Source organism: Lithobates pipiens, unplaced genomic scaffold (assembly GCF_037356315.1).
Source record: "Lithobates pipiens isolate NorthernLeopardFrog02 unplaced genomic scaffold, aLitPip1_a1.2 Scaffold_19, whole genome shotgun sequence".
Lineage (NCBI taxonomy): Eukaryota > Metazoa > Chordata > Amphibia > Anura > Ranidae > Lithobates > Lithobates pipiens.
This window is the reverse complement of record NW_027507764.1, coordinates 78,269,198-78,297,053: the sequence shown is the minus strand read 5'-3', so window position 1 is coordinate 78,297,053 and position 27,856 is coordinate 78,269,198. Positions and strand designations below refer to the sequence as shown.

General features: G+C 42.2%; 1 protein-coding gene across 8 annotated transcripts in view; it reads right to left on the bottom strand.

The window, feature by feature from the left end:
• Positions 1-27,856, bottom strand: part of MLLT10 (MLLT10 histone lysine methyltransferase DOT1L cofactor) — a 307,092-nt gene that overhangs the window by 169,086 nt on the left and 110,150 nt on the right. For 4 of the 8 annotated variants that reach the window (XM_077490949.1, XM_077490944.1, XM_077490945.1 and 1 more), the window contains one exon: positions 22,602-22,697. The exons of the other annotated variants lie outside the window; for them this stretch is intronic. In XM_077490949.1, the coding sequence (XP_077347075.1) occupies positions 22,602-22,697 (96 nt within the window). The remainder of the gene's footprint in view (positions 1-22,601; positions 22,698-27,856) is intronic. 8 annotated transcript variants of the gene reach the window in all.

The window sequence follows — 27,856 nt, the reverse complement described above, 5'->3', positions numbered from 1 at the left end:
TTTCATATCGTGTGTATGGGCCTTAAAACTCTGACATTCACAGCCATGATGAGAATTGCAGTTTCTGAACAACTGGGGGGGGGGCATAGTTTGAACACCCCTGATGTAAGGGTTTACAACCACTTTAACAGAGATTAGTGTCGAAATAGGAGTAAAAAAAAAAAAATGCACTAAAATGCATCCGGAAGGCAGAAATTGTGGCGTGAACCGGCTTTTAAAAAAAGAGTAACTCCAGTTTTTGTTTGGGGGAATAAAAAAACAGTCCCCCTGGGTGATCCATGTACATTGCAAGGATATTAAACTGATGCAGATTTCTACCTTTACTTATTCTGAAGAACTAGCAGTTATTTTCTGTGTCCATCTGCATCTAATGGGGGGGGAGGGGGGTTTACAATTATCAATCACCTACTATTGCAGGGCTCTAGTGAGGAAAGCTGCTGGGTCTGCCTCCCTTTGGGGCGTGATTTCCCTTTGGGAGTATCTCCCCAAAAATTATATTTTTGTTGCAGGGGATGCTCAAAATCTAACTTGCATCTTCGTGCAAACTTGCGGGTAAATCAGTAAGCCAACCACACAAGCAATTGCAATAGGACTTGTGTCGCAACTGTATACACAATATTTATTTGCAATTTGTTCCCATGAAAGCGGAGTTACCCTTTAATGTAATTTTTCCTGGAGTTGGGTTATAAAACATATGTGATTGACTGTAGTGTACCTTTAGTGTATCCAAACCCAAGAACATATCATATTGCAGCCATCTAGTCCATAGATGTGGTCGCTGCATTCATTTTCTTTGATTTTTTTTTCCCCCTTCAATTTCACCCAGTGATCCTGCCATTGACAAACTTCCTGTCCCAGAGTGACGACACTCACTTGCCGTATAGTAAATTTGGAGGAGCAGCAGTCACTCTAAAGGTTAGATCAGACCACAATATCTGGGTTCAGTGTGCACTACCACAATGGCATGTGCACACATTTAATGCATTTGTAATGTCTTCCAGTGCTTTTTTTTTTTTACTACTTGAAAAATCTGAGTGCCAAGGATCCCCTTCAGCTTTGTGTGCATTGCAAATGCATGCTGCTGTACTTGCATTGAAAGCACTGGAACTAAACAATGCGGTGTGAACTAGGATGGTTAGAAAACATTGATTTTCCTGTGCATGCATTCATAATGCATTTTTAAAAAACGCACCTCAAAGCCTCTGGTGAGAACAAGATGGATCTAATCTCGGCCAGTTAAGGTTCAACTGGCCATCTATGGGGAGGTTGGTTATACTGAAGTCAATTCACTGATCAACTTCTGTACAACAAGCCTGGTGGATTTTTTGCATGCGATCACTGCCAGCGGCTATAGCAGCCATTAGTGATCGTTGTGTTCTGACGGCAGGGAAGACTCCCCATCGGCAGAACACAAAAGCACTGCAGAAGGGATTCCCCCATCAATAGAGTCAGCAATCGAGCATTTTTCTTTTCTTTCACCCATGGTGGAAGGAAAGAGAATTGTATAATCTATGGGCTGCTTAAGACAGGAAGTATTTTAGGACTTCACAACCAAGCAAGCCACCCCCACTACTTTCTTCTTCTTAACCTCTTGGCGCCGACGGCATGCAAAAATGCGGCCTCTCAGCAGGTGTGCCTTGGCGCCGAGTGACCTCATATTGCGTACCACATTGCAAACACTAACGGAAAGCTCCAAATCGCTACTTGTGATCTGGCACTTTCTGATCATGAGACTGCTCTGACAGTCAATCACGGTGGTCATATGATCATAAACCCTACCTCCCAGCATCTAAAAACCCTTAAAGGCCAGGAGGCACCAAGGAGGTGGAGTAGAGTGGAGGTGTTCTGTAGTCCAGTGGTTCTCAACCTCAGTCCTCAAGTACCCCCCACGGGCCATGTTTTGGGAACTTTCCTTAGATAAAATAGCTCTTATTTAAAGCCACTGTGCAAAGTAAAACAAGGACTGTTGGGGGTACTTGAGGGCTGAGATTGAGAACCACTGCTGTAGACTACAGAGAGAGCTGGGAACAATGATAACTGATAATGGTCAGAAAAAGAGGAGCGCACAGGAAGTTATCAGCTCACTAGATTTCTAGCAGGATCAACAGTTACGTCTTTGCACAATGGTAAATTTAACAGACCAAATAAGAGAAGTTTATTGTTAGGGTTTACACAAACTTTACATATTTGGGTACCCTCACAGTTCTAAGAGAGCATAGCATGCATCTTAGAGGACAATCTGCTGTGGCCTACTCAAATTCCATCCGAGGAAATTGTCAGGAAAAGGTACTTCTTCCTCACTGGTAATCAGAGCAAGACCATTTGAAAACAGCGGCCCTGGGGCTTTTTCCCCTCCTTACATCCCTGAGCCTTTTCAGATAAGCAGGCTACATGATCTTCCCCTTGCACCTTTGGGAATGCCAGTCACAATAGAAGCAGTTTGTATTTTTCCGAGGTTCCACGTGAATGAAGTCGCAGGAAGAAAGGCCAGGAATAATGGGTTGCCATCTGCACAGTATATCAGTTAAGCTGCCACATCTCAAAAGCTCAATAGCACTTAAAACAAAGAATCAAACATGATCTTGTGACTCCATAGCCTTAAAAGGGAAGTTTAGTGTATTTTCACTAAGGATGTATTTTTTTTTTACTGCACTAGTTAAATGTGAATCTTTTCACCTTTCTATATAAAGAAAGAATATTTGCATCTTCTGATGATACCTCCATGTACCTGCTGCCTATACAAAAACCAAGGACCCCTGAAGCTCAATGATATGCAAATATAGACTTTGCTTCCTAAGGTCAATAGTTGCACATCACCCCTTTTCAGTGTAAGGCACCAAATAACCCTCAAAATATTTGGAACTCTAAGGCTGGGTTTACACTAAAGTTCGCAATGGCTCACAGCAGGAGTCCGGTACGTCTCCATTCACAGTTTTAGGTCCGATTTCAGCCCCAATTTTGGGCCGAATTCGGACCTGAAATGTACCAAAAGACACACAGGGCTCCTGTGCAATTCGCACCGGAGCTACTGCGGAGAGGTGTGAACCGGCTCCATAGAGACACGGTCACAATCTCCTGTTACGGGATTTAGATGTGGAGGAAACCGCATTCTAATTTGCACTGGTGTGAACCCAAACTTAAATGTAAATACTGAACAGCCCCTATCGCCATTGGCTCTGGCTGCCACCACTTATTCCATGCACCTACCTAATGGTCCATTACTGTGAAGAGAGGCCATCCCCAACTAACAGTATGGCAAGTGAGGAATTTTTGCAAGTTACCCATTTGCATTACCAAAGCCTGGGAAATGGCCGACTGCAGCAGTATCCAAGGACATTACCAAACAAGATGCCCAAGGGCAGGTCCGACTAGCAAAATGAACACTAAAAAATTATTTCAGAAAATCAGAAAAGGAGGAATGATGTTGTCTCCAGAGCCTTCATGGCCATCAGACTTGTGAAGATCATGTTAAATTTTACACTGAGCTGTCACAGCTGCTATCTAGGGATAAGCAGGCAGCTATGACATTAATGAGGGAGCAATAAAAAGCCTAAAATTTTCTACTGTATCCACAGCTACTGTTATACAGGATAACCTAAACCTCGCCATACATTATACAAATTTCTTGTACAATTTACCAAACCATATAATATGAGGTCAAACCTAAACACTTTCAATTTGTATGCAATCAGACGGGCCCTTGCTCTACATCAAGTGTGTCAAACACAAGGCCCATGGGCGAATCTGGCCCGCCAGGCCATTTCATGTGGCCCCCGAAGCTCTCCTGTAACACTCTCCGCATCTCCACCCCCAACTTGTCTCAGCAGTCAGCAGCAGAGGGGAGGCCAAAACTTCTCTGCCAGATCCTGCACTTCTCTCTACAGCCACGTATAGGCTTGTCTCTTGGCTCCCCTGAGCGAACCGTCATAGCCATACATCAGCTCGCTTTCAGACCATTAGGGGGCACATGCCCACGGTGCACGTGCCCAGCGGTTCCGATGACTGCCGGGCACCCGGGATCACTCCACACAGAGACAGAACGGAGATCTGTCAATGTAAACAGACAGCTCTATGTGCTGTCAGGGGAGAGGAGACTGATCTGTTGTTCATACTATGTATGAACAATGATCGGTCTCCTCACCAAGGCAGTCCTACGCTCCACCCGCCTCCCAGTTAGAATCACTCCCTAGGACAGTTAACCCCTTCCCTGTCAGTGTCATTTACAGAGTAAACAGTGCATTAATATAGCACTGATCGTATAAATGGTCAGTGGTAGGGATGCACCGAAATTTCGGCCGCCGAAACATATCGGCCGAAAATGCCCTTTTCGGCAATTTGCCGAAAGAGAAAAACGGCCGATAATGGAGCCGAAAATTGGGGCGTGGCCTGGGTGGGGGCGGGGCTCCGCCCCCTCCCCTGGTGACGCCCATCATGGGGGGTGTATAGCTCAGGAGAGCCGCCTCCGCCGCTTGTTTGATCATAGCGCCGGGAACATCACAGCTTTCATATCAATAGCTGTGTGTTCCCGGCCGCGCGCCGTCACACGCAGCCCCTCCCCCTTGTCCGGGCACTTTGATAGACAGATCATCCGTCCAATCCTGCGGATGATCTGTCTATCTAAGTGCCCGGACAAGGGGGAGGGGCTGCGTGTGACGTTGCGTGGCCGGGAACACACAGCTATTGAAATGAAAGCTGTGATGTTCCCGGCGCTGTGATCAAACAAGCGGCGGAGGCGGCTCTCTTCCCTGCACAGGCTGGCTGCAAAATGGCACACAGGCTGCAATATGGGGGACACGCTGGCTGCAATATGGGGGACACGCTGGCTGCAATATGGGGGACACGCTGGCTGCAATATGGGGGCGACGCTGGCTGCAATATGGGGGCGACGCTGGCTGCAATATGGGGGCAACGCTGGCTGCAATATGGGGGGACACTGGCCTGCAATGGGGGGGGACACTGGCCTGCAATGGGGGATGCCTCCTGTACCACGTCCTCTGTCTCTGACCATCTCCTATACCGTGTCCCCAGTCTGACCATCTCCTGTACCATGTCGCCAGTCTGACCACCTCCTGTACCATGTCGCCAGTCTGACCACCTCCTGTACCATGTCGCCAGTCTCTGACCACCTCCTGTACCATGTCGCCAGTCTCTGACCACCTCCTGTACCATGTCGCCAGTCTCTGACCACCTCCTGTACCATGTCGCCAGTCTCTGACCACCTCCTGTACCATGTCGCCAGTCTCTGACCACCTCCTGTACCATGTCGCCAGTCTCTGACCACCTCCTGTACCATGTCGCCAGTCTCTGACCACCTCCTGTACCATGTCGCCAGTCTCTGGCCAACTCCTGTACCATGTCGCCAGTCTCTGACCACCTCCTGTACCATGTCGCCAGTCTCTGACCACCTCCTGTACCATGTCGCCAGTCTCTGGCCAACTCCTGTACCATGTCGCCAGTCTCTGGCCACCTCCTGTACCATGTCGCCAGTCTCTGACCACCTCCTGTACCATGTCGCCAGTCTCTGACCACCTCCTGTACCATGTCGCCAGTCTCTGACCACCTCCTGTACCATGTCGCCAGTCTCTGACCACCTCCTGTACCATGTCGCCAGTCTCTGGCCAACTCCTGTACCATGTCGCCAGTCTCTGGCCAACTCCTGTACCATGTCGCCAGTCTCTGGCCAACTCCTGTACCATGTCGCCAGTCTCTGGCCAACTCCTGTACCATGTCGCCAGTCTCTGACCCCCTCCTGTACCATGTCGCCAGTCTCTGACCCCCTCCTGTACCATGTCGCCAGTCTCTGACCCCCTCCTGTACCATGTCGCCAGTCTCTGACCCCCTCCTGTACCATGTCGCCAGTCTCTGACCCCCTCCTGTACCATGTCCCCAGTCTCTGACCATCTCCTGCACCATGTCCCCTGTCTCTGACCATCTCCTGCACCATGTCCCCTGTCTCTGACCACCTCCTGCACCATGTCCCCAGTCTCTGACCACCTCTTGCACCATGTCCCCAGTCTCTGACCACCTCCTGTACCATGTCCCCAGTCTCTGACCTTCTCCTGTATAAAAATATTTTTTAAAAACAGTCATTTTCGGTATCGGTGCTGTTTCGGTATCGGTTTCGGTTTTCGGCCTAGTGTATTTTTCATTTTCGGTATCGGTTTCGGCACCAAAAAACCCATTCGGTGCATCCCTAGTCAGTGGTCCCAAAAAAAGTGTGTCAATTGTCCGATCTGTCCCCCACAATGTCGCAGCCCCAATAAAAATCACAGATTGCCATTACTAGTAGAAAAAACAATGATAAAAATGCCATAAATATAGCCCCTATTTTGTAGATGCTATAACTTTTGCGCGAACCAATCAATATACCCTTATCACATATTGGCCTAAACTGAGGAAGAAATTTGTTGAAAAAATTTTTGGGGGATATTTATTATAGCAAAAAGTAAAAAATATTTTTTTTTCCAAAATTGTTGCTTTGTTTATAGCGCAAAAAATAAAAATCTCAGAGGTGATCAATTACCACCAAAAGAAAGCTCTATTTGTTGGGAAAAAAGGACATTGTTTTACAAAGTCGCACGCCCACACAATTGTCAGTTAAAACGGCACAGTGCCGAATCACAAAAAATGGCCCGGTCATTAAGAGGGCATATCTTCCGGGGCTGAAGTGGTTAACAGCAATGGTCACTTTAAGAGTTGACAATGCCTAAAAGTCAATTGTATCCAATGCCCCTTTTCAAAACAAAACAAAAAAAAAAAAAACACACAAACACACACTGGACATTCCACTGGTAATTACTTGTCAATGGCAGCAGGACTTAAAAAATAAAAAAATAAAAAAACTTTAAAAATTAAGTAAAAATCAATTATTTCTGCTCCACCACACTGATGCTACATCACATGCAACCAATGCACTTTACAACTACTCTGCTAGGACATTATTTTTGGTCTTCAAGTATTAAAAGTAAAATGCATGGAATTATCCTTTTTTTACCAGAAAATATAGATTAAATGGCATATTGTTAAAAACACTTGTAAAATGACAAATCAATAACATATTCAGAAGAAAGCGGCAATCCTGCTTTCATTTTACTTTTCAAACTGATAGTGTAAAAAAATAAATAGAAAAAAAAAAATCTTGCAAGGAAAAATACTTTATTGAATATACTGGGTGTAAAAATACATGCTTTTAGGCACCATTAATGCCTCTTCTGCAGACTATAACCTATCGTCTGCCCGCCGCTTTTTCAAGTGCTCTGTGGTCTGCGCCTTGCCTCCTGGAAAACACGTATTAAGAAGCTAAATGGTGACATTTTAAGTTGCCCCCTATTTTGTGCTATAAATGAAATGTATTTTACTGTACATTTTCGCACTGAGCCTCACAGCTGAGAGCGAGCACGTCTAGGTTCGGATAAAGCGTCTCCGCTGAGCTAACTAAATCAAAGTGGTAGACGACTTGCAAGTCAGCAGGGAGGCAAATTAGTATTTAGTCATGCTCTTTATATTTTTATTAAAAGATTAAAACTCCGTGTGAAACGCATGGCATGCTGCCACCATCGAGGGGCTGGCTGCCAGCACTATTGCAAACACATGCCAACAAGGAATCGATCTAAGCTCGAGCAATGGGTCTGCCATTCACTACACCTCGCTATGGTAAGTTAGATTTATTGCTAAACAATATAATTAATGAGAACAGCCGAGGACTGCGGCACGAGGGGGGGGGGGGGGGACAGAGGTAATGGGTTTTAAATAAATTGGGCTTACAGATTATCAAAATTTCTCCCTGTGAATCTCTTCAGTGTGTTTACCAACTGACCTATCAAGCAGGCAGACACAGGTTTAGCCCAGCTCGATGGAATGGAGATGAAGATATGGAGGGGCTTCTAATTTAGGGAACGGTTTAATTGCAGGCAATGAGTGGGAGCGACATCCTCATCAACCCCTCCAGACGAGCTCTTCGGCATAATGAATAGGGACCTTTAAACACCTCCAAAGCCAGACCAGATGTTCCACGTAATCAATGAACTACCTCTGAGCACATGTTTGTACTTATCTTATCCATGTGTGATTAGCTTGTTATCCATGCAGCAAGGCTCTGCTTGAAGGAGCTGAGAGATTGGTCAAAAAAAGGTTTGGCAGCAACTCATACCATGTATTGTCATCCAGGCTGCGCAAAGGACTGTTTCGCTATGTTACACACCATATCATCCTCTCATTCTATAAGCTTTACATAATGCTGTACGTTGCAAAAGGGCAGCAAAGCATAAATAAGTGGCTGAATTGTACAACAACTTTTGCAAACAGCGAACAAGATGTTGGGTTAGCTACAATGTACATCAAGAAATTTCACAACACACAGGCAGGCTTGCTTGTGCACCGCACAACTCTTCAGAATGCTTAAAAAAAAAATCCAGAACATCCGAGGCATTTGTTGGAATTCAATTTTTTTATTTTTGAATTTATGATGTGCTACGGAGTGGTCTGTATTAAGATTGAGAGGCAGCTCCTGGGCTTAGCGCTGGACCTTGGACCAGCACTAGCTACACCTGAAAATACAAATATTTTCATTCAAAGTTTTCATTTTAATTGAAGGCAGAAAATTATGAAGCAGAAGCACATTTGTTAAAGCTCCAGTTTAGTAAAAATATGAATAAAAAAAATAAATAAAAAAAATTATTTACATTTTAAGAGTAATAATATTCTATACATATTTATTGCCGCAAGGACTTTTTGAGCCTCTCCCATCCTATGGAGTTCCCTACCCCAATCAGTCAGATTATCTCCTACTCCATTTGCTTTTAGATGATCCCCGAAAACCCTCGTCATAGAAGCCTATTCTGCCCCACCTAAAAACTGTACTTTTATTTTCGCCATCAGCTCCTTCGCCACAGCTCTTACCTTTTTTATCACTTGACCCTCCCTCCTAGATTGTAAGCTCATTCCCTCTGATTCCTCCTGTATTAAATTGTAATTGTGACTGTACTGTCTGCCCTCATGTTGTAAAACACTGCGCAAACTGTTGGCACTATAGAAATCCTGTATAGATAGAATATAAATATCCCTATCCCAGTGCATTATGGGAGTGTATTAAGACTACTTAAGGCAAAGGAGACAAAAGGGGGCGGGCGAATTGCGCAACTTTCCTGATTTGTATCCAATGGTGTTAATCTTCACGGCACTGAAAAAATAAAAAAATAAAAGCCTTGCAGGGTGGTGGTATCTTGCAGCTGTGAAGAAGACAACACAGATAATGGGATACACACCATCACACATACTTAAGAAAAAAAAAAAAAAAAAAAGCCTTAATATCAGGATCAAAAACTTTATATAAATGATTATTTTAATATTAATGTGTGAAAACCACATGAATTGGCAATACATTACATACAAAAATCTATTAGAAAAGGTCAGGCTGTCAGATTGACCAAAAAAGCGTCATATTTATACACTGAACATTCTCCTGCTTCATTCGTGGCAGAACCCAGACAGGGAAATTGGTCTGGATTCACTCCAAATTCATATAGAAACACTCAAGACTCCTTGAAATAGATGTTACCCTAAGGCAGCCTTTCTCAACCTTTTCAACATGGAGGAACCCTTGAAATAGTTCTCAGGTCTCAGGGAACCCCTGCTAAAAATTTGAAATCTGCAACTCATGATACAATAGTGTGATGGTCAGTGGGAAGAATGGTCCTTACACTTGTGGTCATTGGGAAGAATTACCTTCTTACAGATCGCTAAAAAGATCAATGGTGTCGGTGGGAACTTATCTGAGAGGCAGAAATTGCCAATGCTGAAGGAACCCCTACAACCTCTGGAGGAACCCTGGTTGAGAATCACTGCCCTAAGGTATGGGTAAACATAATGCACATTCAGGCTTAGTTCACATGTGGGTGGCTGCAGAACATTCCCGAAACCACCTGCAATAAAAACACGCTACTGTGAGAAAACACATGGAATGCCACCCAATGCAAAAACGCAGCACATTTGTGGGTGCAGGAACCATGGGGAAAAATCGCATGGTCTTTATTCCCTGTTGGGTGCGTTTGGAAAAAGATGCATGCACCTTTTTCTGCGGGAAATGCAGGCATGGCAACCCACTCAAATTAATTGGCTGCCGTGCCCTAGCAAAACGCGGCCCGCACACATGCATGCAGTGGCACTGATATTGAACGACAACCCAACAAACTACTACAGTAGTCAGGCAACATAATGCATTGCACTGTACAATACTACACATAATGGGTTGCGTTACTGCACACATTGTGTTACCTCAGCGCATTGTGTGAAAATTCACATTTTTCATTAATAAGGCACTTCTCAGCTTTTTCCATATAACATTTTTATTTCATATCCAGAATACTGTGGATATTGAATACCATTCAAGATTTAAGAGCATTTTTTTTTCCAAGACAGACCTCATCTGCCAGACTTACAGAGGGATAAAGTCAGAATCAGCAAATTACAACTGGGAAGCAGAGACTGAATATAAAATAAGGAAATATGGACAAGTAAACATATCAGTATAAGCTACATAAGGCTTCATCAGATGGGGGCTGGCACCTGTCCTGCATTCAGCCTGCCTTTGTTTTGACGTCTGACTCCAACCTGAGCTGTGACAGGCAGCCTATATAGGTGGATGCAGAAACAGCGGCAGCACAGACACAACTGCTTGTCAAAATTTGCCAGCTGTGCAGGATCAGCTGAATGGCCCTAAACATGGACCAATCGAAGCCTAAGGCTAGCCACGCATACAATTTTCTTATAAAATTTCCCTTTAGATTTATCAAAACCATATTATATGAGGTTAAACCTAAACATGTTCAATGTGTATGCAATCAGGCACGCCCTCGCACTACATAGTTGAAGGTAAATCTAAAGGAAATTTTATTAAAAAATTGTATATAGTGTATGGCCAGCCCCAGGCCCCTTTCATACATGTGGATCGTTCGTCCTTTTTTCATCCATCTGTTGATGGATGAAAAACAGACATTAGTGCAGAGATGATCACCCATTTCAATCTGAATCCATCAACATATGTTTTTTTAAATGGATCAAATCCCTATTTTCCTTTTGGAAAAAAAAACAAACAGATATAAACTGCCAAACGGTCCATTTTTCATCAGTTTTTGCATTGGTAGCAGTTGTAAAAAAAAACTGATGAGAAATGGATGAGCAACTGATGAAAAACGGATGAATACTTCATCCGCTTTGACTTGACTGAACAGATGAAATGAACGCACATGTGTGAAAGGGCCTTAAGAAATAAAGTTTATAAAACACAAAATCTACCTACAGTCCTCAAATAGGGTCCGACCATGCATGCACAATCCATGTTCCCGGGCTCATGGAGGAAAGAGTTGGAACACCTGATATGATATGGAAGAAGGACCTACAGACATATGAATGTCCCTAGGTGGGTCCACAAATGGTCAGTTTTCTTCACAGTGAAAGCAAAGGTGAAAAGCCCAAAGAAAAGAAAGTTAATGCAGCCATCACATATGGCTGGTAAGCTGCAATATATACAATTTTTTGTTTTGAGTTCAATACTGCCTTAAAGCGGTAGTAAACCCGCTATTTTTTTTTCTTTTTTTTAACACCTGCAAAGCAAAAGGCATAATGAGCTAGTATGCACCGCATACTAGCTCATTATGAAATACTTACCTTAGAACGAGGCCCCGACATCTGGCACGATCCACGCCGAGAGAGCTGACATGCTCCCTCGGCATTTCTTCCGGGTATCGCGGCTCCGGCGCTGTGAGTGGCCGGAGCCGCGATATCGTCACTGCCGCGCATGCGTGCGGGAGATTTCATTCCGGCCGGCCGGACACTGCCAGATTTTCAGGCCGAGAATCCCCTCGTGCGCATGCGCCGCTGCAGTCAGCGGCGCATACCGAGGGGAATATCTCCTAAACCGTAAAGGTTTAGGAGATATTTTTTTTACCTACAGGTAAGCCTTATTATAGGCTTTCCTGTAGGTAAAAGTAAAAAAAAAAAAAAAAAGAGTATACAACCACTTTAAAGGAATTAGAATTGGATTTAGAAACAAATCATTTTCATAGATCTAAGGGCAACCTCTTGTGGCCAACATGCACTTGTGACAAGTTGAGATGGCCCGTTCTCTAGTATTTGCACTACTATATTTTTATTATATTTTTCAGTTCAACTTCCAAATAAGTCAATGCAGATGTAATGACACCACATGTTAAATTTTAAAAGCCCTGCATCTTCCTCAAAAGCCTTTATCATGGCTTTATTTGAACTGCCTCTGTGCTTCACGCCTACGTTCACAAGACCAAAAGACTGGACTTCCTCCATAAGGCTTACATTTTGACATGACGGTACATTTCAAAGCTGGAATATCTTTACATACACTTACTACATGTGACATTTACATCAAAATGTAATGAGACAATAGCAAAAGTATCGTTAATATAGGTGTACAGCTCCATCTATAGTATTAATATTGTCATGGTTGGTAGAGTTACCAAGATACCGAAAAGTATTCAGTATTGATCAGAGATTGACCACACTAAGGACAGTGAGCGACATTCACATCTGGCCATTTTGACATATTAAACCACCGCCTATTGTCTGCAATGGCGCCGTCTGAATCGCGACTTTCAATAGAAATCAGTGCAGGAACCCACACAGATGTCAGACTGAAATGCGGGTTTGAAATCGAGTGAGGAACCCACCTTCAGTGTGAACCCAGGCTTAAAGCTGAAGATTCATTCAAATTCGCCAACAAAAACTATTACCCGGGGGGAGAATCTTAGTTGCTGTTCAATACTTGCCTACCAAAAAAATAAAAATTCTGGTACATTCCAGGGTTTATTTTTATATTTAAAGTGGAACGTCAGCCTTTCTAGCCACAAAATGTAATTTCAAAACATTAATAGCTGTCCCTGTATGAAAAAAAAAAAAAAATGTCTTACTAGTCACGGAGTCCAGGATTGTCTTCCTTGCAGACAGTTCTCCTTCGCTGCTCTTCTCCCACGCGGTCAACTTGAAACGAAATCTTGCGCATGTGCGCTAATCACTGCCTCCTGGGATGTGTTATAGACATCCTAGGAAGCGGCAGGTGGCTAGACATATGTCATCCTTGCCTAGGCGAGCATTTGAGAAGTGGGACTCGAGAAGTCTAAAATAAAGTATTTACTGTTTTACATTTTTTTTTTTTTTTTTAATGTTCCAAGTTGTGTATGAGAGAAGGAGGGAGGAGGTAGATAAGAGAATGTGCTCCTGTTGATAGTGGAAAATAAACTGTTAATGGAAGCTAATGCTCCCGACTCTTTGAATGGGATTTGTGGTTACTAGACTGGATTGATGCGTTCCTGGAATCTGTGAATTTGTCCATCTACTACTCAGTGGTTTATAATCCTGAAGTGTGCAACTATAATCCCACAAAAAAATCTCTTCTAGGGCAATAGACCAATGGAAAAATAGGTTTTAAAAGAGGTATGGACAGCACAGGCACGTAAATATGCTTTGACCAAGTAGGGAGTAGTAAAAAAACATTTTCAACAAATGACCCACCAAACACAGCAACATCGAGATGTGTACTTCTAAGGAAAGGTCTATAAACCGTTTGCTTATTAAACTGGACATCTCTGAAATTATTATGTTTTTTTCCACAGACACCATGGATGGGAACTTTACCATCAGAAGCACTTGCATCTCTACAGTATAAAGCCTTAATGTACACGTTCTTTACACATGGCTGGCCAAATCCCAACTGCCAGAAAGCTGAAATTGACATCCTTTTCAATAAGGACATAGCATTGGGTCATGAAGTCCTGCAAGCAGCTGTCCCTCCAGCCTTTTAGCTTCTTACTTATCCCTCTCAGGTGGCTATCCTGGGAGATTCCCCAGAAACTTTGAATATCACCTTTTCTGGGAGATTTACATATGGCATCTTACCTTTTGGATCTTTCATACTCAACACAAACACTTTCCCCCTGATTTTTGTTGGCTTCTAGACTGAACTAACCAACCCGATTGTGCTTTTCTCGGGTCCACAGCTTGCGCTCCTGTCCATTCCCCCCTGGATGTTTTCTCTGGGGGCACTCACGCATGCTCGTTGCTGGGCCACCCCTGAATCTCTATAAACACACACAGAACGTTGCTCAGCCCTGCCCCATTCTCACTGGCTGCGATTGATAGCAGCAGAAGCCAATGGCTCACGCTGCTGCGTCTCAGCCAATGAGAAAGGAGAGCGCCATGAGAGCTTCTGCTCTTGTGCACATAACTAGATCGGGCTTGGGCTGCACACTGAAGGTTTTTTACTGTAAAAAAAAAAATTTATATATATATATATATATATATATATATATATATATATATATATATATATATATATATATATATATATATATCTTCCGCCTTTAGGAGCCTGGGTTCACACTGTAGCGATGCAGAAACCAGTGCGATTCCAGCACCGCATCTCTCCCACAGGCAGTTCGTACACCCTTCTGTGAATTGCTGCAGGTGTCAATACCACCCCCAGAGCAGTTCACAGATCGCATTGCAAACTGGATTCGTACAGAAGTCGGATCGCATGGGTGCGAACACGCATGCAATCCCATTCCAGTGTGGGGAAAAAAAAGCCCCTGCGCCTTTTTTGTACAAATCCAATGCAAGTTCAGCCATACAACTGTATGGCTGAACTTGCATTGCACAGACATCGCATGTGATTGGCACCTCACAGTGTGATCCCAGGCTAAAGCTGAACTCTAATGCCGCGTACGCATGATCGGAATTCTCGCGGGAAAAAGCTCTGATGGCTTTCCCGTCAGAATTCCAATGGAATTCCGCTCAAACTGTCTTGCCTACACACGGTCACACCAAACTCCGACCGCCAAGAACACGGTGACTTATAAACACATACGACGGGATTAGAAAAAGGAAGTTCAATACCCAGTAGCCAATCGCTTCCATCCGTACTTGATTCTGAGCATGCGTGATTTTTGGCGTGTCAGAATTGTTTACACACAATCGGAATTTCCGATAGCATGTTCTCAAAAAACTATCAAATTTTTGTGGGTGGGAATTCGGCCAGCTAAATTCCGATGGAGCATACACAAGGTCGCATTTTCCAATGAAAAGCTCTCATCGGTCATTTGCTGGCCGAAATTCCGATCGTGTGTACGTGGTATAAGAAGATATAAAATTAATGTAGCAGTATTTTCAGCAATGCAAGCCTCGAAAAAGTGCATAAATTTGGCCCTGTATCAGCCTCATGCAACCTTATTCTGCAGTACTCATGTGCCAACAAGATACATACTGATAGGAAGATAGAGTGGAGTGACAGAGGAGCTCACAAGTATGCTGCTTCTCCTTTCACTATCCAGTCACAGGCTTGGAGAGGGACAAGACCTGTAACTGTAGCTGAACTGCAGCAACAACCAACATCAGTTATTTTGCCCCAACAGGGTTGTGCGGTGTTGCAGTTGTAGACTGGATGGACAAATACAAATCTTTTGTCAGGTAAAACAGCTTCTATCGAATTACACTGCCATACATTGTTCGAATCTCGGCTGGTTCAGCAGAAACTAGCTTACATTTGAACCGCTAATGGGCAGGCTAAATGTACCAAGTTGATTGATCAGCTTGGGTACAACCAGCCTGTCGGATTCTCTCACGATTATTACTAGCGGCTGCTATAGCTGCTAGTGATAATCATGTTCTTCTCCTGGTGGGGGTGGCTTGGTCCGGCAGGAGGGATTTACAACCCTAAAGTTGATAACCTTAAAGCAGGTTTTAAGCACTTTCAACAGCTGATTTATTCACTTTCTGAGTATGCAGATTCTTTATCTTATTAGGTTTCCATTTAAGCTGGTGCCATGACTGCTGCCCCAGTTTTCCTGCTTTAGGCCTCCATCACACTGGATGTTTTTTCAGCTGCTGTTTTTAGTTTCATACATTTTTTCTGCAGCCAATAAACTCTCCAGTATGTTAGCAGCCTATGTGTGCATAGACACCTAGGCTATCAGCAGTTTTTGGCAAGGGCATTTTCTGGCTAGGAAAAAATAAATAAAAAATCCCCAGCATCCCCAGAACTAGTGAGTTTTGAGAGGATTTTTTTAGCTATAAAAATGTCTATTCAGTGTTTATCAGTGAAAGTATATTTTGTTAAAAAAAAAAAGGCTAAAAAAAATACTGAAAAATGCTACTGCAAAAATGCTGAAAAATTCATTCTACAGCTACAGATTTTTACAGCTAACGCTACTGGCTTTTTTAAAAACGTCTAGTGTGCATGACTCCTCAGGGTGGAGCATAGATCTTGCAGCATTCTGTGGAACCACCATTGCATGCAGTGATTAGATTGTGTCTAAGGCCCACCCATACAGAGAAATGTGCTTAGATTTCCCCAACAGTGTGTATGGCCGGTGTTTTGTCAGATTAGGTGACCCGTCAGATCTTGCTACACTCCGCACTCGTCCACAGTAAGGATACAGTGAGAAGGTGGCAAGCGGACATCTTGTTCCACCCACTGGAGTCTTGCATTTCACAGTTATTTTTAACAGTAAATGGAGCTTGTATAGTCAAATTCAGTATTTTGAAATCCGTTTGAGTGTTTTGATGTTGAATTTTCAAAGCAGCGATGTTCTGTCAGATTTGCAAACCTGTGAGAACAGCAGACTTGCCGCTGCTTTTAAAATTCAACATCCAAATTGTTAAACTGATTTAAAAATACTGAATTTCTTCTGTACTACATACGTGATTTGTCTTACACTATGTAACCAATGTTTGTAGACGTTTTGTTAAAACTTGAATAAAAATTTTTTTGAAAAAAAAAAAAAAATACAGAATTTCACTATATAAAGCTCAGTTTACTTTTAACTGTGAAATGCAAGACTACAGTGGGTGTAACAAGATGTCCGCTTGCCGCCTTCTCACTGTATGCTTACTGTGGACAAGTGCGGGGTGTAGCAAGATGGCGGCGACGAAACGTCACTTCTGTTACAAAATCTGACAGGCCACCGAATCTTATGAAACACTGTCCTTAGACACAATCTAATCACTGCATGCAATGGTGGCTCCACAGAATGCTGCAAGAGCAAGAATCCACCCTGAAACAGGAAACCTGGGGCAGCAGTCATGGCTCCAGCTTGAAAGTGCTTAAAACACACTATAAAGGTCATCAAATTTACGATTGTAGAGCACGCTAGCATTGTCTGATTATACCACCCGTACTTCAGAAAATGGAGCCCTACAACTTTCATGCATTGAAGGTGTCAGATACACGTAGATATGTGGACATAAGGCTAGACACATTATCCGCCTTATAAATGGTACATTCATCCATATACAGCTATGCAGAATGGCATGAGGTGGCGTTTATCATTCAACTATACAGTTGTTTCCTCACCAATGATCCCTCATTATGTGGCTGCAGCCCATGCGATATTTAATCACTGTGGTGCTGGCATATAGTCAATTTTCACACTAATCAGCACTTGCTTCTATTATTACAAACCGTTCACACTTCATTTCTATCACCTCATAACTTTCACATTCTTCAAAATGACTACTGACACCCCAAAACCAACACACAGTGTAGGTCTATACCTCTGCCTATTAGCAGTTACCATCATTGACCAGCATTGCCACACGGTAAGGAGCATCCGGTTAGCAATTCCCGGTATAACCGCAATATCCACTATGGAGAACAGAGAGAGACTCACGTCTACATTCCATTAGCACAGCAGGGGTACAAGAATTCTGAATGAATTGGTTTTACAAAATTAAACATAGAATATAATTACAAAGTGAAGAAAAGAAGGTGGGCAATTTGGGAAATCAAAAACTCACACTTTTTACAGTGTCTGCATGTTTTCTCCCACACTGAAATGCGACAGTGTTTTTTTTTTTTCTCAGCTCTAGGCAATTAAAGGGTTTTATTTATTTATTTTTAATTCTTTTTTTTTATTATTTCTTTTTTTTTAAAGAGAGCACGCAAGAGAGAAAGAAAATCACATCTTGTATAACAAATATTGTAGTAAATTAGGTTTAAAATAAGCCAAATAAATGGGGCTGCTCATTTTAAATCCCAACTTCAAGATATTAAATGCCCATTTTACTTACCTGAAGCCTGAGTCCGGTGACAATCTTATCTTCTTTGATTTTCTTCCTGGGGTCGTTCTTCCTAGTGCCTGTGTGATGTGGACATCAGCTATCGTTGGAGGTGACACTTCCAATGTCCACGTCTCTCCCAAATGGTCCAGAGACAGGAGAACACAAGTGCCCAAGAAGATAACTAGTGGGGAGGAAATGCCCGATCCACAGGGTAGGAAAAGGGCTCAGCTCATAGAGGAAACTGATTCATTGCACCCTGTGTTGGCTTAGAAAGAGGCATTTGGTTTCAAGACTGAGTAGTAAGGCAATTACACAATGCATTGCTGTTTGCCTAGAGTTGCTCTTTAAATAATAGGCAAGGGTTGTAAAAGTGCTAGGTTCAGGCACCAGGCATTCTAGTTAATTCTATTGATACGAGTTTAAAAATAAAAAAAAAAGAATAACTTGAAAGAAAATAGGCAAAACCTATAATTTCATAAGTGCAAGACAGCTTCCTTACCATAATGACCAAATATCTAAATAAGAGCATGCAGGTAACAATATATTCCAAACAAAAACACAGAAGTGACACATTCACACCTGGGTACACGATCAATTTCTGATATATGAACACAGCGATTAATCGCAGTGATATTCAGCTGTTCCTGTATTTAAAAGAAACAAGCAAATATTGTGGAGGAATAAAAGTAGAAGTGGTAGATGTTGCACTTGGTTCTTTCCGCAGATTCAAGCCCAATGCTAGACAGTTTTGGATAATGAGTGTTACAGGTGTATATTAAAAGCCAAGTGCCCATTTACACCTTTCCAATCTGTTGTGAATGGCCATGCATGTTACATGCATTGCTTAAAGTATTTTATCCTTATAATCACACAGGCTGTCTGAAGCTGCAGATTTTTTATAGAAAACAATTAAATCCCACGATTGAGGGAAACCGTCTCATCTTCTGATAGCGAGCAAAACATTCCTTTAAAAACTGGAATGTTCTCATCCATTAGCAACAGCTTCGCTTGAGTGTCCTTCAATTATTTATACTGAATGTACAACAGACCCATCTATGCCCGTCCCACACCCATTACCTCACCTCTGCTCTTAAACCAACCCCGTGCTTTGCCCATGTAACAAGTTTAATTTAAAAGAGAAACATGTCCAAAGCTTTTTTGCCCATACATCTTTTGTGGGTCACAGGAGTACAATTATCTTTGTCCTCCTGTGATCCAGAGTCAAGTGATAGTGGGCTATTACTCACCCACCAATCCCAGCCCCATAGCACATGATCAGCTGTCAGCCAATGACAACTGATCACATAATCTAAACAAAAGATCGCAACTGACTTTTTATTTCCTCACACTGGCAGCGTGAGGACAGCGCAAGGAGGAAAAAAATAAAAAATCAATTACAGGCTTCTGTCAGGGGGACATTGGACCCACACACGGACACTTACTGCTGCCAAGAAGTGTCCACCATTACCATTTACCAGTGCATATCAGTGCCCACCAGTGCCACCTATCGGTATGCCTCAGTGCAGCCTTATCAGCGAACATCAATGAAGGCTAAAAATGACCTGTTTGCAACATTTCATAACAAACTAGTTAAAACAGTTTGGAGGTTTTTTTTTCAAAATGTTCGGTTTTTTCTTTTTTTTTTTCAAAAAATAAAGAACCCAGCAGTGATTAAAAACCACCAACAGAAAGCACTATTTGTGAGAAAAAATATATAAAAACTTTATATGGGTACAGTGTTGCATGACCATGCAATTGTCATTCAAAGAGTGACAGAGCTGAAAGCTGAAAATTGGCAGAAAGGGGATTTAAGTGCCCAGTAAGCCCATGGTTAAACACTTTCCCTTAATGAAGCATTCTAGGCCGTAAAGACGTAGGACTGCTATGTGTTCTCTAAAATCCTTATGCTAGTTAAAGCCTGTACATGCACAAGGAAAACTGAAATACTCATCAAGTGAAGTGGTTAGCATTTTACCTTTAAAGAGAAACTAAACTCTGGTAGCTGTGCCCAAAAATGGCAGGCAAAAGACTAGTCACCAACATTGCCTGTGCTAACCCTGTAGCTGATCTTTTCCCAGTTAGACTTATCATGCCTTGTTCTGGACAGTGTTTCTGTGTGAAGGTGACCATCTTGGCGGAGGCGGGGCTTTGGTTTCTTATGTATAAGCTAGGAGAACAGCGAGCACCACAGTAGTGACATCATCAAATCTCACTTTAAATCTAGTGAGACTAGTAGTCAAAGTCAGCACTGCCTTTTATCCTACACTGCAGATATACAGCCAAGAGGCTTTAGGTACAGAAGGGCCTACGTACTCTAGCATGCAAGGAAACGCACTATTTTTCAGAAGGCATTCAAGACAAACTGTTATATTTTTCTAGTTATTCCCTATAACACAGCCGTGTTGCTATGGCTACTTTATTGACATAAACATGGACTAACATTTTAAGACCATGTATTGTTTAAATGAAAAGATTCCCCTATTGATATACAAATGAACCTGTTGGACTGGTTCATGAAGCTCAGGACAGGAAATGATGCTACAGAAAATAGGACTTGAACAAACCATGTGCTGAGAGACAAAGGAAGAGAAGTTCTGGAGGAATTCAAAGAAGAAGTCCTGGAAGATTCATGTCTCCTGGAATACGGTTCCATCATAAAGACTAAAAATAGTAATGTTACCTGGGGAGGACACTAAATCTACAACCCGTTAACTTTTAGTGTATCCCTCTTGCGCACATTATCCATGCTAACCAGAAAAGGATAGCTTGTGCATATGTACATTATAGGAATGTTTAATACCTGCCAGCCTTGTACTGTATTCCTATGATTGTAATAGATTATATGTACAGCGTTTTGTTTAGTAAAAGCCCAGTAATAAACTACAGAGGTCTAATTGGTTCCTTGCTTATACCACAAAAAAGACAAAAAGCAACACAAAAGCAAATCCTAATTCTTTGAGTTCAGGTCCACCCTAAAGAGATAAACGATAAATGATAATCTTATTGCAATTTGCCAGCGAGAGCTGGTAGGTCAAGGTTGTGTCACATGGCATTTTATTGTCATTCTGCAGGAAGAGGAGAGACACTCCTACATATCTCCATCACATCCAGTTACAACCACCCCCCCCCCCCCCGGTTGATTTCCATAAGATCCCCATCTTACAGGCCTTCTGAGCAGCAAGGGCTACTAAGAGTTGAAGCACAAGAGTGGGAATGAAATCAGCAAAAGCAGCAATTCTGATCTCTGCCAGCAGCCAGCTTTAAAATAAAATAGGTGTCATGTGACTGCTACTAAGGGTTTAAAAAATGTATTTGTATTGTATTTTCAGTAGTTTTAAAGGCAAAGGCTTTTTTCTCCCCCCCCCCCCCCCCCCCCATACTTACCTAAGCCCCATCTCAATCAAGCGATGTGCAAGAGAACAGCAGCTCTCTTGGGTCTCTCTTCTCACTGGCTCACACAATCACATCCAGTGAGCCAATGAGGAGACACCAGGAGGGGCAGGCGAGCCATGCTCTGTGTGTAAATGAACAATGTCCATTCACAGGAGGGCGGCTCTGGTGCCAAGAGAATACCATTGCACAGTACAGTTAAGTATTTATGCGTATATGCAAAAAAATAAAAAATACAACCTTTGGAATCACATTAAAGAGCGTTTGTGATTTTAATGCAGAAGTAGTATAATTTTATGGATAGGTGAAACTGATGACTGTTTGGGATAATGCTTGAGGAGAGAGAGAAGTACAGATGTTTTGATGACCACTGCTAACTGCCACCAAATAAATCTTCGGATGAGGTGCTATCAGCATGAAAAAGTTCAAACGTGCCAAATATACCAAACTGAATACAATTTAATGGTCTGCACCCAGCTCTGAAGGCAGTGCCTTGAATTACATTCATTTGGGGAAGCTTGGACAGATGATGCATTGCCAGTTCGCAGGTTGGCTACACTTATGGAAAATTGTAGGGTAGTTTGGAAAACCTGAAAAAATACTGCTGTTGGCTAATAATATCTAAACGAGTTAGAATTTCATATTTTCAACTCCTCTGGAAAAATGGCAGCTAGACATTAACCTATTTCTTTGGGCAACCACCCCAACAATCACTTACTATCTTTGAAAACAGTTCAAGCTCTCATCGGTCAAATTCCCACGAGACCCAAAAGAGTGGAAGGAGCACAAAGACTTAACAGCGTAATATATTAAGAAACTACTACAAGAAAAAACCTGGAGTATCTTCATCCTTTATGTATTAGAAATAAAATACGTTCAAAGTTCTACCTCTAATTTTCAAAACAGAGTTCAGTTTCATCCAATCACCTGAAGGAAGTGGTTGGGTCAATCAGCCACAAGATAATGTGAATCTAGAAGCACATGCAGAGAATGAATGAGGAACTAGGTCATGCTCACATCACTAGAAATGGCACAGAGAGACACTATCATGGCAAAAGCTGCACTAATGAGCGGTGACAATTCGGATGGAGCAGTTGTTCCATGCATCTGAAGGTAGCAGATGAACTTACTTTTTTCTCCTTCTCATGATGTTTATCCTGAGAGTGAGAGGAAGAATCACTTAAACTTTGATCAAATGATCTACTAAAATCCAGTCTGCCTTTTCTCTATAAAAACACAGAGAGTAAAGAAGTAAAAGGTGTAAGTACCTACAGAAAGAATTTGGAGCCTTCATATAAACTGAACCTAGGCCCCCAGGCTCTAAAACATGTAATGTATAACAAGGTGCAAGGAAAATGTCACAGCAATTATATTGAGAGTGGGACTATGAAGAGGGCAGTTGACAAGCAAGGTGCACTTAGAGGCAGCATAGAAGAGAAGCGATGTCATGTTGTGTAGGAGAATTTTATTACAAGCGCAAACCAATTCATAAATTCATCCTCCGTGGACCTTTTAGTAACTTTTCAAGTCTGCAGGAGTAATTCCTGACCTGTCACAATATACAGAAACAGCAAAATATTTACAAAAGCTAGACCTTTTATCATTAAAAAGCCATCCCTAAGCTCGAGTCATGCGACTTTACCTAGACCAGAGGTGTCCAACCATTTGACCTTCCCGGGCCACACTGAAGAGAAATGGTCTTGGGCCACACATAAAATACACTAACAATAAGGAGAGCTGATGAGCAGAAAAAAAAAAAAAAAGTCAGGCAGATCACAAGTTAACCATCATGGATAAAGATATTGCACCTATCTGAGTAATAAAACCTTTTGTAATATTTCTTTTTAATTATAAACGTAAAAGAGGGCAACATAAAACTAGTGCAATATTTGACACAGTTTTTGATAAACTAACGTATCATTATCTGGTCGGGTGGATGTAGTAGCAATTCTCAAATTCTGAAGGTGCTCATCAGATATTTTGGTTCTAATTTTGCCCTTGGTTTGCTTCATGCTTGAACACAGTTGCTCACAAATCTAGGTGCTGCCAAAAACTGCAGACATCAATAATTGCAAAGAATAGGCTATTTTTCTTAGGGAAGATAAAACTTAGAAAAGTCCAGTGAAGAGACACAGTGGTTAATTTACTAAAGGCAAATCCACTTTGCGCTACAAGTACACTGCAAATTCATTTGGAAGCGCAGTCGCTGTAAATTTGAGGGGATGATTTCAAATGAGGGGAAGCTCTGCTGATTTTATCATTCAATCATGTGCAAGCAAAAATGCGGTTTATTTTCTTTGAATCTCCCCCTCGGTTCTAAAGCGACTGCACTTTCAAGTGCACGTGAAATGCACTTGTAGTGCAAAGTGGATTTGCCTTTAGTAAATCAACCCCTAAGTCAAATTTTTCTTTGGCCACATTTTTGGCAAGTTTAAGTGCATTTTTTTGTACGAAAAATTTCTCCGCTCCCAAAAAAAAGTTTCGCCATTTTTAAAGCGGAGTTCCACCCAGAAATTGAACTTTCCTCTGATCCAGTTCCTCCCCCCCTCCGGTGTCATATTTGCCACCTTTCAAGGGGGAGCAGACACCTGTCTAATCCATGTATTTTCTTCCACTACTGGAAAAGATTGCCGCAGTATCCACAGCGATCTACGCCCTCCTCCATCTCCCCCCCCCCACCCCGCTGTCTTCTGGGAGACGCACAGGCCCCTAGAAGACAGTGGGGACCAGTCAGAACACTTAGAATGACTCACGCACATGCAGTAGAGAAACAGGCTGTGAAGCCCCAAGCCTTCACTTCCCGATTCCCTTACTTATGATGCCACTGCCTCTGCCCGGAGCCGCGGGAAGGGTCAGCTTCAGGTGAGGACATTGTGGGTGCCCTGGACAGGCAAGTGTTCTTATTTTAAAAGTGAGCAGCTGCAGTTTTTGTAGCTGCTGACTTTTAATTTTTTTTTTTTCAGGCGGAACTCCGCTTTAAGTTAACAATTCTGTGTTGGGCCACATATTGGACACCCCTGGCCTGGACTAAGAGGATGTCAGTCTGCTGCAGGTCTCCTCTCCTCCAGTAATCAGACTGCTACAGTGTAAGTTTGTAGCAAGTCACAAGGCGAGAGGCGATAGATTTGCATTAGACATGCAAGACAACAAGAAGTAGACCCTGCTTGATGCCCATACAAATATCCATGTATTTGCCTATACAAATATGTTCTAATACACGTGTCTGTTTTATGGATATAAAAAATAAAAATAGATAAAAATATTAAGTGTAAAAATTAATTTGAAGCCAGAGTCTAAAAAACGTTTAGTGGCTATTCTGCTCTACAAAGCTGGGACAAAATGGTTTCTGTACTTTTTAAAAGGGCCACACACACACACACACACACACACACACACACACCAGAATGCAATATTTACAACAGGGGGACCATAATCTCTAGTGTATATGGGTCAATGCCAGCAAAACTCATATCACCTACTGTCACCTCCAGTTTTGAATCAACTCCCAGGCCTGCTCAACTATTCTTCCTAGGCTTGTCCCAGAACCCTCGTGCCTGGTGAGTGCTTAGCATGCAACTATCAGCTTGGCTTCCCATGGTCTCAGACACATCCACACAAAACGTATAAATGCAACTCTAAAACGCTAATGAGCGGATGGGTAAACATCAACATGAAAATTTCATATCTGCAGAGCGTGTACGTCTCAGGTTTAAGGCCTCTCACGGTGTTTAGTGGAAGAATTTTAAGAAAGCAGTGCTATACACCAGTACCCCCCCGATACCTTCCATCACCCTGTATGGCAGTTTGAAATGTATATTCTGCTAACCCTGAGCTATATCCATCATAAATGAAATAAGTTTACTGAAAAATAAGGGCCCTTTTACACTAATGCACTTTTGATGTGTTGTGTTGACTGACTTACAATAAAAGCGGTGCCTTTTGTGAAAAACTGCACAAGGATTAAGTATGCAGGACTTTTCAAAGTGCAGCATTTCTGCAGTGTGAACAGTTACATAGGATTTAATGGAGAACGGCTTTAATGCACTTTTGTCACCCTGGAAAAGCATGGCAAAAGCGTTCCAGTGTGAAAGGATCACAGCGTTGCCGGCTTTCACCACCTCTGTATCCAGTGTGAAAGGGGCCTAACAAAAAAAAAAAAAAAGTTTTCATTTATTTCAGATAGTGTATTTTCCGTTCTGTTGCAGAGCCATAAAAACATGATGTGCTAATGAAAGCCACAAGCTAAAAGCAAAGCATTCTCCAAATCACTCTCCAATTACTAGACAACAGTGGCAATTATCTGCCAACGTGACTGCCAAGCACTGCTCTGCAGAGAGGCTTCACAGACAAGACTAAGTCAAAATGTCATTTTGGGGGCATGGGGAAAGGTCATTTACAGTAATGGTTACAGCACACAACTGAATGGAGTACATTGCTGTGGAGTACCCTGGAGTCAATTTGCCATTTCCAGATCCCTCTTTATAATTTAGTACTCTACAGAACCCAATACATACTACAGCTTTCTAAAGAGAAGATGGATCTAAAAGTGGCCATGCACAAGGAAATAATTGGTTGGAAAGAAACACTCAGATCCTGAGATATGATTCTCTATAACAGGCCTGCAGGTCTGCTATTCAGTGCATGTATGAAATCTCCATTGTATTTCCAGAGATAAAATGAATGAAAGACTCAAGGCAGCCCAACAGCAGAGACACCAATGCCTTCTGTAATCAATCCTGCTTCATACACCATGAGAAAATTGCTAAATTTACCAAACACTTGTATGTTGAGGTTATTTCTGCCCCATGTATGGTGGCCTCTACGTGATCAGACACCTATAGTGTTGACTTGGCTGTTCTATGTCTCTGCAAACTGGAAACACAAGGCATTGTGCCCTGTAGCCATTAAAGGACGCCTATTGGGATAGAACTATTGTTGCTACCATGGCTGAACGGATTTGGAAATTGTGTGCTGTTGGTTCTAGAACTTTCATTTCTGAAGTAATCAAAGTTTACCTGAAACTGGACATTTGATGGCCTGTCAACCACACACAACATCTCCCATATTCAGAGTGCTCAGTGTATGAGGTCAGGCAGCTGACAGCAACTTACAGACTTCAAATGATCTCTTGCCCTGTTACACACTCACCACAGCTAGTCCAGCTCAGACAAAGAAATACACAATAAACATGGGTAAAAATCAAATCTTTAATAACTAATCATGCACAGTAATAAAGGAAGTGTGAATATGTAAATTTAAGCATTAATCCATTTGAAACTGGTTCACTTTCAGGAAACAATGGGTCCTGCAAAATTAGAGGTTGAAGGTCTATGCTACCATGCTGTTCTTAACGATAAATCAACTGTGGGAAATAATGTAAGCAAAAATATTTATTTTAGATCAATCTGTTATCTATATGCTAGAGTGGGACAGCAAAGCTCTACTTCTATTTTTAAATTTCCTTTAGATCTAACTTTACCTATAGTGCAAGGGCTTGCTTGATTGCATACTTATTGAAAGTGCTTTGGTTTGACCTCATATTATATGGTTTTGGTAAATTTAAAGGAAAACTGTAGAAGACAATTGTATAATGTGATGCCGGGTACACACGACCAGACTTTCTGTCAGAAAAGGTCAGACGGAATCATTCCGTCGGATATTACGAGCGTGTGTGGGCTTCATCTGATTTTTTTTCTTCAAAAATTCCAACAGACCTAGAAATAGAACATGTTACAAATCTGTCAGACGGAATCAATTTCTATTGGGAAAACCGTTCGTCTGTATGCTGGTCCGATGGACCAAAATACGACGCAAGGGCAGCTATTGGCTACTGAACTTCCTTTTCTAGTCCCGTCGTACGTCATCATGTTCAAAACTAACAGACTTTGGTCCGTTCGTGTGTGCGCAAGTCCGTTCGGTCGGAACTCCGTCGGGAAGACCGCTGGACCTTTTCTGCTGGAAAGTCCGATCGTATGTACGCAGCATTGGTCTTGCAAAGCAGATTTCCCCTGCATTTCTAACTAGCGAATAGATGCATCTCAGCTCAGCATGGCATCACATTGTAAACTGTACACCAAAAAAAGTAAACATGTAAAAAAACAAACATCCAAAAAAAGGGATTTTCTGTACCACAATCTACTTTATTTTTTATTCTGCGGATCTGATTTCATGGCTAAGAGCTGCAAACCGTCAGGGTAGAGTGACAAATCAAAATTAAATCAGAGAGAGACACAGAAGAGGCTTTTCTGGCTATTAATGATAACAATAAGAATCTTGTGGTGTTAATATGGAGTGGCAGGTTTCAAAAGCTACCAGCTTTTCCATTAATCTAGGTGGCTTTTCCAATAAATTTTAAAAATAATAAAAGCTACAACTGCATTCCTCA